Source organism: Amblyraja radiata, chromosome 3, assembly GCF_010909765.2.
Source record: "Amblyraja radiata isolate CabotCenter1 chromosome 3, sAmbRad1.1.pri, whole genome shotgun sequence".
In the NCBI taxonomy this organism is placed as follows: domain Eukaryota; kingdom Metazoa; phylum Chordata; class Chondrichthyes; order Rajiformes; family Rajidae; genus Amblyraja; species Amblyraja radiata.
Genome location: NC_045958.1, coordinates 108,777,819 through 108,787,823, shown reverse-complemented (window position 1 = coordinate 108,787,823; position 10,005 = coordinate 108,777,819). Strand labels below are relative to the sequence as shown.

The window sequence follows — 10,005 nt, the reverse complement described above, 5'->3', positions numbered from 1 at the left end:
ATACTACTGTTGTAAGAATTCAGTAAAGGGTGTCCATGTCTTAAGAAATTGATCTGGTTTTACCGCCAAGACAAGCCTAATGTTTTCCAAATGTAGTGTCTCGGGTCTGTGGGGAGTTTAACATCGCGGAGCTAGCGATCCCTTTGCCGGGGAATCGAAGCTCCAACTGCGAGGCCTGTGGACTTTAACCGTGAAGCCCGCTGCCTCTGGTAAGAAGAGGCCGGAGCGGGAGCTCCATGCCGCGGAGAGAGTCCCAAGCAGACAGTCGTATTACAATTGTGTGCCATTCAGAGTCGTAGAGTCCTGGAGTCATACAGTGTGGAAACAGTCCCTTCGGCCCAACTTGCCCACGACCGACCAACATGTCCCATCTACACTAGTCCCACCTGCCTGCGCTTGGCCCATATCCCTCCAAACCTGCCCTATCCATGTACCTGTCTAACTGCTTCTTAAACATTGGGATAGTTCAAGCCTAAAGTTAGGAGTGGTTAGGAGGGAGAGGAGTGAGGGGTTAGGTGGGAGAGATAGATCAGCCATGATTGAATAGTGAAGTAGACTTGATGGGCCGAGAAGGGTTTCGGCCCGAAACGTCGCCTATTTCCTTCGCTCCATAGATGCTGCTGCACCCGCTGAGTTTCCCCAGCAATTTTGTGTACCCTCGATATTCCAGCATCTGCAGTTCCCTTTTGAACAAAACAGTGAAGTAGACTTGATGGGCCGAATGGCCAAATTCTACTCCTATCACTTATGACCTTATGACCTTATAACCACCTCCTCTGGCAGCTTGTTCCATACACCCACCACCCTTTGTGTGAAAAAGTTACCCCTCAGATAAATATTAAATCTTTCCCCCTTCCCCTTGAACCTATGTCCTCTGGTCCTCGATTCCCCTACTCGGGGCATCTACCCAATCTATTCCTCTCATGATTTGCTTTAACTCTCTTCAGGCGATGCAGCAACAGATGGAATCATTCGAATGTCTACGTCGGCAGACGCTGCAGAACGCTAGCTTGGTGAGTAATGCCACTCCTAGAAGCAGTAGGTATAAGTGTCTGAAGAAGGGTCTCGACCCGAAACGTCACCAAATTCCTTCTCTCCAGAGATGCTGCCTGTCCAGCTGAGTTACTCCAGCTTTATGTGTGTACCTTTGGTTTAAACCAGCATCTGCAGCATGGTCAAATGGCTGCTAAGTCCTTCTACTGTGTTAATTCATGGAACTATTTAATATTTGAAAGCAGTGTTCCCGATGTTAGGGGAGTCCACATTCAGGGGGCCACAGTTTAAGGATAAAGGGCAGGCCATTTAGAACTGAGACGAGGAAAAACCTTTTCACCCAGAGAGTTGTGAATTTGTGGAATTCTCCGCCTCAGACGGCAGTGGAGGCCGATTCACTGGATCCATTCAAAAGAGAGCTAGATAGAGCTCTCGGGGTTAGCGGAATCAAGGGGTACGGGGAGAAGGCAGGAACGGGGTACTGATTGTGGGTGATCAGCCATGATCACATAGAATGGCAGTGCTGCCTCGAAGGCCCGAATGGCCTACTCCTATTGTCTATGTATCTATCTGTGTACAGTAAGTGATTTAAAAAAAAACATTTTTCCATTTAAAAATCATTGCTGCAGGTTCAATCTGAAATCAATGAACTATTCAATAAGATTAATTTGGATGATGACAGCTATGAATTCAGGCCATTGGAACAGCCTCACAATACTCCAGAAAATCCACAGCTATTAAAGGTGCCGTATTTTTACCTACAACGCAATCTCTCATTGACAATTAGACAGTGTTGTGTTACATTTGTAACTTGGCAGTCATGGATCAGTCTGAAGAAGGGTTTCGGCCCGAAACGTTGCCTATTTCCTTCGCTCCATCGATGCTGCCGCACCCGCTGAGTTTCTCCTTGGCAGTCATAGAGTCTGAGTCACAGAGTGAGACAGTGTGGAAACAGGCCCTTCCTGGCTTGAAGGGTCGAATGGCCTACTCCTGCACCCATTGTCTACTGTCCACCCAACTTGCTCACACCGGCCAACATGCCCCATCCACACGAGTCCCACCTGCCTGCATTTGGACCATATCCCCCCCCCCCCCCCCCCAAACCTGTCCTATCCATTATTACACTCCATAAATAATACTGCTCCCTCAAATCTTTAGAGATACCTCTCCCTACAGCTCAGGTCCTCGAGTCCTGGCGACATCCTTGTAAATCACTTCTGCACCCTTTCCACCTTAACACCGACTTTCCTAGAACAGGGTGACCAAAAACTGAACACAATACTCTAAATGTGGCCTCACCAATGTCATAGAGTCATAGAGTGATACAATGTGGAAACAGGCCCTTCGGCCCAACTTGCCCACACCAGCCAACGCGTCCCATCTACACTACTCCCACCTGCCTGCGGTTGTTATCCCTCTAAACCTGTCCTATCCATGCCCCTGTCCAAATGTTTCTTAAACATTGTGATACTACCAGCCTCAACTACCTCCTTCGGAAGCTCGTTCCATACAACTTCCACCCTTTTGTGTCAGAGTGTTACCCCTCAGGTTCCTATTAAATTTTTCCCCCCTCACCTTAAACGTATGTCCTCTGGTTCTCGATTCCCCCACTCTGGGCAACATCATTCTGTTGTACGCCTCTATAAGATCAGCCCTCATCATCCTCCTGCGCTCTGAGAAATAGAGTCCTAGCCTGCCCAACTCCCTATATAACTCAGTCTTGTGCAAATGTCACTGGTCCTTGCCCTAATGTTCTGAGCTATTGTGTAAAAACATTCTTGCTATTGAGGGATGTGCAGCATAGGTTTACCAGGTTAATTCCCGGGACTGTTATATGCTGAGAGAATGGAGCGGCTGGGCTTCTGCACTCTGGAGTTTAGAAGGATGAGAGGGTATCTTATTCAAACATATAAGATTATTAAGGGTTTGGACACACTAGAGACAGGAAACATGTTCCCAATGTTGGGGGAGTCTAGAACCAGGGGCCACAGTTTAAGAATAAGGGGTAAGCCATTTAGAACAAAGACGAGGAAACACTTTTTCTCACAGAGAGTTGTGAGTCTGTGGAATTCTTTGCCTCAGAGGCCGGTTCTCTGGATACTTTCAAGAGAGAGCTAGATAGGGCTCTTAAAGATAGCGGGGTCAGGGGATATGGGGATAAGGCAGGAACGGGGGTACTGATTGGGGATGATCAGCCATGATCACATTGAATGGCGGTGCTGGCTCGAAGGGCCGAATGGCCTACACCTATTGTCTATTGTCTATTGTCTATTAAATGTCACTGGTCTTTGCCATAATGTTCTGAGCTGTTGTGTAAGAACATTCAGCAAAATAACAACTTAAAAAATAATATTTATTTTTGATTTGCAGGAGAAAACTGAACAGGAATGCAACATCTCTCAGTTGGAACAGGAACAGGAACAGGAGAGGAGGGCACTTCAGGGCCAGCTGGAAGAGATGGGGGAAAGGGAGAAGATGTACGCGGAGGACTTCAAAGCGTTGCTCAGCAAGCACGAAGGGCTCCAGGCTCGGAACCAAGCGCTGCAGGCGGAGAGGGAGCAGCTCGAATTGGAGAGGGAGAGGGCGCGGGGAGAGGTGGAGAAGATGCTGGAGGAACGAGAGGACCTGCTGGCGGTCATCGGCGCCAAGGAGGCGGTGCTGCGGGCCGAGAGGAACAAGGGGGCCGCGGAGGCCGTCCGGGCGAACGCGCTGCGGGCGGAGAACGAGGAGCTGAGCCGCAGCCTGCACAGGGCGACGGAGGAGAACGCGTCCCTGAAGGACGAGCTGGAGAAGGCCAAGTGCCAGGTCCACTGCGTGAGGGCGAAGAACGTCGTGGTGAGGACCAAGAACCTGATGCTCTTCCAGCTGGTGCAGGAGCTGCGGGGGAAGGAGAGCCAGAGTCCGGGGAGCTCCCTGCAGCGGGGGGCAGCGAGGCCAGGGAAGTGCGAGGCGCTGTCCACGCCAGCGGTGCTGGAGAAACACTGGACGGCCAGCTCGCTGCTCGAGTGCAAGGCGGCGCAGGTGGACGAATGCTGGCTGCTTTCAGCAAGGCACACTGGCATCGCGGACTGGGATGTCCACGCTATCCAGGCTGAGATAGAGGGGGAGCACTCGGCCTATTCACCTGGGCTCCATAGCGAAAGCCACGCAGACGAGGACCCCGAGCACCTCAATCTCCCACTTGCATCTTTTAACAGCATCACAAATCCTTCTGCCGGCTGTGAATCCTTGCAAACGCGCCGGATGCCTCAATGCAGCAGCAGTCCGAGAGGTACAGGATGCACAGGGTGATTTATACTTTGAGGTTTTAGGTTTAGATTCAGGATTATTAAAGTTTACTGTTGGTCCGCCCTGCTTCAACGAAGGCAATCAACCAGGCGTGCACAATCAAATGGGATCAAATAGAATATATCAAGTTGTCCTACAACTTTATGCCCCTGTCCCACTTAGGAAACCTGAACGGAAACCTCTGGAGACTTTGCGCCCCACCCAAGGTTTCCGTGCGGTTCCCGGAGGTTCCCGGAGGTTTTTGTCAGTCTCCCTAATGGTCGAAAGTGGTTTCCGCTTCTTCTATGTTCCGGCGATTATTTCAAAAAATTCAAAACCAGCCGCGACTAAAAATAGGTTGCCGTTTTAAAAATCATTAATTTTTTAGTCTAAGCCGGTTGCGATACTAGTTGAAGGTGGTTGCCGGAGGTTGCAGGTGGTTGCCGGAGGTTGCAGGTGGTTGCCGGAGGTTGCAGGTGGTTGCCGGAGGTTGCGGGTACCTGCAACCTCCGGCAACCACCTTCAACTAGCATCGCAAAAACCTCCGGGAACTGCACGGAAACCTTGGGTGGGGCGCAAAGTCTCCAGAGGTTTCCGTTCAGGTTTCCTAAGTGGGACGGGCGGCTGTGCACGCCATAGCGACAAGAAGGCCACCTGGTCCACGCTGACCAGCGATCACCCATACACCAGTTCTATGTGACTTGTCACATGTGGTAATAAAACATTCATTCATTCATTCATTCATTCATGTTTGGTTTAGTTTAGAGATGCAGCACGGAAACAGGCCCTTCGGCCCACCGAGTCCCCGCCGACCAGTGATCCCCGCACATTAACACTATCCTACACACACTAGGGACAATTTACAATTTTACCAAAGCCAATTAACCTACAAACCTGCACGTCTTTGGAGTGTGGGAGGAAACCGGAGCACCCGGGGAAAACCCACGCAGGTCACAGGAAGAATGTACAAACTCTGTACTGACAGCACCTGTAGTCAGGATCGAACCCAGGTCGCTGGTGCTGTAAGGCAGCAACCTTACCGCTCTGATGAAGGGTCTCGACCCAAAACATCACCTATTCCTTTTCTCCAGAGATGCCGCTTGACCCATTGAGTTTCTCCAGCACTTTGTGTCTGTGCCAACATGCCGCCCACAGTTTATTAGACTTTAGAGGTCTGCGTTGAAACAGGCCTTCAGGCCACAGAATCCATGCTGACATTTGATCACCTGTACACTAGTTGTATGTCGCACACGTTCGGGGCTATCCATACACAGTGAATGGCTTGAGCATACTCATAATCAGCATAGTCTTTTCACTGACTGGCTAGCACGCAGCAATAAAGCTTTTCACTTCACCTCAGTACACGTGATGATAATAAACCAAACTAAACTAAAACCTGCGCATGTGAAGGAAGGAACAGCGGATGCTGATTTAAACCGAAGATAGACACAAGGTGCGCTGGTAATTCAGCGGGACAGGCAGCATCTCTGGAGAGAGGGAATGGGTGACGATTCAGGTCAGATCCCAATTGAAACCCTAATATCCACTGACTTGGCCTCCACAGCCTTCTAGGGCAATGAATTCCACAGATTCACCACCTTCCGATGAAAGAAATTCCTCCTCATCTCCTTCCTAAAGGAATGCCTTTTTATTCTGAAGCTGTGGCGTCTAGTCCTAGACTCTCCCACTAGTGGAAACATCCTCTCCACATCCACTCTATTTAAGCCTTTCACTATTCGGTGAGTTTCAATGAGGTCCCCCCTCGTTCTACCAAACCCCAGCGAGTACAGGCCCGGTGCCGACAAGCGCTCAACATAGGTTAACCCACTCATTCCTGGGATCATTCTTGTGAAACCTCTTCTCCAGAGCCAGCACATCCTTCCTCAGATATGGTGCCTAAAACTGCTCACAATACTCTAATGGCGGCCTCAACATTACACCCCTGAATATAGACTATCTGCCTGCATGTGATTATGCCCCTCCATTCCCTGACTCTGACCATTCCTATGTCCATCACACGAGGGGATCAGCTATCATTAAATTAAATTACAGATATGGATACATTTTTAGTTTAGTTTAGTTTAGAGATACAGCGCGGAAACAGGCCCCTTCAGCCCACCAAGTCCACGCTGACCAGCGATCCCTGCGCACTAGCACTGTCCTGCACACACTGTGGACAATTTACTGTTTTACTGAAGCCAATTAACCTACAAACCAGCACGTCTTTGGAGTGTGGGAGGAAACTGGAGCACCCGGAGAAAACCCACGCATGTCATGGGGAGAAGGTACAAACTCCGTACAGGCAACACCCGTAGTCAGGATGGAACCCGGGTCTCTGGCGCTGTGAGGCAGCAACTCTACCCGCTGCTCCACCGTGCCGCCCTAACTTGAACTTCGTGTAAATACAAATTGTTTTGTCTCATTGTTTCTACAGAGCAAAGCAATATCAACGAGGTCAGAAAAGGGTTTGAGGAACTGGAAGAGGAACAGAGACACAATATTGGAAGCCAGCCTCACAATCCAGCCTCATGGCATAGCGCGGCCTTCAGAGACAGGTGAGTAAACACAATAAACAATAGACAATAGGTGCAGGAGTAGGCCATTCGGCCCTTCGAGCCAGCACCGCCATTCAATGTGATCATGGCTGATCATCCCCAATCAGTACCCCGTTCCTGCCTTCTCCCCATATCCCCTGACTCCGCTATCTTTAAGAACCCTATCTAGCTCTCTCTTGAATGTATCCAGAGATACACCTCACTGGATCTCAGATACTGGAACTGAAAAAATGTGGAAGAACTCAGACAGTGAAGACAGCACCTGCAGAGAGAGAAAGCCAGCAAATGTTTCCGTGCTGTATCTTTAAACTAAATAAACTAAATTCCTTTTCTCCAGAGATGCTGCCTGACCCGCTGAGTTACTCCAGCACTCTGTGAAATGTCACCTATCCATGTTCTCCACAGATGCTGCCTGACCCGCTGAGTTACTCCAGCACTCTGTGCCGATCTGTACTGCCCTATGTTCTATGTCTGTTAATTCTTCCTCCAGTGTCCAGCATATGATTTAACCAGGTTTTAGAGCAATTAGTTGAAATGATTGAATTGCAATGTTTTTCTCTAATTGCTACATATGTTGTAATCCTTTAGGAAAATACAGGGAATGGCCAGAGGGAGTGGTGATGCATCACAAGTACTGCAGGAACACAATTTGCCATCACTCAGTATCGAGCGGTATTCATTTGGGTCTGATGGGAAATGTACTCCACCATTGACAGGAGGGAGACCAGACTTAGAAAAGCAACTTAATTGGAGTAATAAGGATCTGGATGGTTGCACTGATGTGTCCCAAAAGGTAGGCTATTAGCTTTCTACATTATGGCGGGCTGGGTTTAGTTTAGTTTATAGAAACAGCACGAAAACGGGCCCTTCGGCCCACCGAGTCCGCACCAACCAGCAATCCCCGCACATGAACGTTATCACACACACACTAGGGACGATTTACACATACACCAAGCCAATTAACCTACAAACCTGCACGTCTTTGGAGTGTGAGAGGAAACCGAAGATCTCAGAGAAAACCCACGCAGGTCACGGGGAGAACGTACAAACTCCGTAAAGACAGGATCGATCCCGGGGCTCTGGCGCTGCAAGCGCCGCAAGGCAACAACTCTACCGCTGCGCCGTTTACGCCGGGTGTGCTCCGTTTTCCTCCCACATCCCAAAGACGTGTGGCTTTGTAGGTTAATTGGCCCTTGGTAAATTGCCCCCTGGTGCGTAGGGAGTGGATGAGAAGAGTCCACTATTCCGGGACTACGTCCGTGCCCGCGGTGTCCATGGGAACAGAGGCCTCCCGTGAACGCTGGTCGCCGCGGAGGGGTCGAGTGGATTCTGGATAAAGTTGACAACATCTAAATCTGACAAACTGTCTCTTGTTTGTAAACTGTCAATGGCAGTCTTAAATAGAATAAAAGCGTTCTGACAAGGAAAAAAACTGGGAGTGGATGGGAGAGTGGGATAACATAGAACTAGGGTGAACGGTGAGAACTGAGTTCCTCCAATGGTTTGCTTTTTGCTCAAGTTAGTAAAATAAAAACTTAAATATGAAAGAAACTGACAGATTGGATGGTTTGTGTGAGACAGAACATTTCAGATCAGTGGTTTTAATCAGAATGTGTACCTTGCCGCCCATAGTGAAAAACTGATCTGGAAACATAGAAACATAGAAAATAGGTGCAGGAGTAGGCCATTCGGCCCTTCGAGCCAGCACCGCCATTCAATATGATCATGGCTGATCATCCGAAATCAGTACCCCGTTCCTGCTTTCTCCCCATATCCCTTGATTCTGTTAGCCCCAAGAGCTAAATCTAACTCTCTCTTGAATACATCACGCAGTACATTCGGTGACTATGCGGTATAGAAGCTTACATATGAAGGCTGGCTCGTGGGTTAGGTGCAGGGTGGCACGGTGGCGCAGCGGTAGAGTTGCTGCCTTGCAGCACCAAAGACCCGGGTTCGATCCCGACCACGGGTGCTGTCTGTGCAGAGTTTGCACATTCTCTCCGTGACCACGGGGGTTTTCACCAGGTGCTTCAGTTTCCTCCCACACCCCAAAGACGTGCATGTTTGTAGGTTAATTGGCTTCTGTAAACTGCAAATTGTCCCTAGTGTGTGTCGGATCATGCTAGTGCACATACATCCGTATAGTGTGAATACATCCGGTGAATTGGCCTCCACTGCCTTCTGTGGCAGAGAATTCCACAGATTCACAACTCTCTGGGTGAAAAAGTTTTTCCTCATCTCAGTCCTAAATGGCCAACCCCTTATTCTTAAACTGTGACCCCAGGTTCTGGACTCCCCCAACATGTGTAACATTGTTCCTGCAGGAAGGAAGTAGTGGACGGGAGAGAGGGGGGGGAGGGGAAGGAATGGGTGTGGATCCAGGAGGGCCACTGGGAAGAGAGAGGGGGAAGGGAATCTAAATATTTTCATAGATCTGTACCTGATAGATCATGGAGATGGTAGACAGAGGAAGCAGCCAATCCTTAACAAGCACTATGTGACACACAGGTCAGTGAAAAGGTCTTTTGCAGCTTAAATTCACAAATTCATAATTCAATAATTCTTCTCTATTTAAAGAAAGCTTTTCCTGACATCCTCTGATTGCGTCTAACAAACTTCTTCCTATCTTAGGAGTGAGGAATTCTCGATGCAGAGACTGAGTTGGATATTTTAACTCAGTGATGTAAGATCATTCCAAGATGGCTGCCCTTAAGTTGATATCAGTTACAGTTTGGTTTATTGCCACGTGTACCGAGGTACAGTGAACAGCTTTTGTTCTCTGAGGGCGGTGGAGGCCGGTCCTCTGGATACTTTCAAGAGAGAGCTAGATAGGGCTCTTAAAGATTGCGGAGTCAGGGGATATGGGGAGAAGGCAGGAACGGGGTACTGATTGGGGATGATCAGCCATGATCACATTGAATGGCGGTGCTGGCTCGAAGGGCCGAAAGGCCTACTCCTGCGCCTATTGTCTGTTGTCTATTGTCTTTTGTTGCGTGCCAACCAGTCAGCAGTAAGGCAATACATGATTACAGTCGAGACATTTACAATGTATAGACACATGATAAAGGAATAACCTTTAGTGCAAGGTAAAGCCAGTAAAGTCCGATCAAGGATAGTCCGCTGGTCATCAAAGAGGTGGACAATAGTTCAGCACTGCTCTCTGGTTGTGGTAGGATGATTCAGTTGCCTG

The 10,005-nt window shown here is 49.0% G+C and overlaps 1 protein-coding gene across 1 annotated transcript; it reads left to right on the top strand.

Moving 5' to 3' along the window:
• The first annotated feature begins 950 nt into the window (after window positions 1–950).
• On the top strand, window positions 951–8,112 carry LOC116971589. The gene is made up of 5 exons (XM_033018823.1): window positions 951–1,013; window positions 3,364–4,264; window positions 6,695–6,815; window positions 7,404–7,608; window positions 8,035–8,112. The coding sequence occupies exons 1-5, from the start codon at window positions 951–953 to the stop codon at window positions 8,110–8,112; spliced, it is 1,368 nt and encodes a 455-aa protein (XP_032874714.1).
• Window positions 8,113–10,005: the final 1,893 nt, after the last annotated feature.

Excerpts from the sequence above, each read along its gene's own strand:
- LOC116971589 (XM_033018823.1), top strand. The coding sequence starts at position 951 with ATGCAGCAACAGATGGAATCATTCGAATGTCTACGTCGGCAGACGCTG. Across the intron at positions 6,816-7,403 it reads AGCGCGGCCTTCAGAGACAG|GAAAATACAGGGAATGGCCA; the intron begins GTGAGTAAACAC and ends GTAATCCTTTAG. Across the intron at positions 7,609-8,034 it reads GCACTGATGTGTCCCAAAAG|GGAGTGGATGAGAAGAGTCC; the intron begins GTAGGCTATTAG and ends CCTGGTGCGTAG.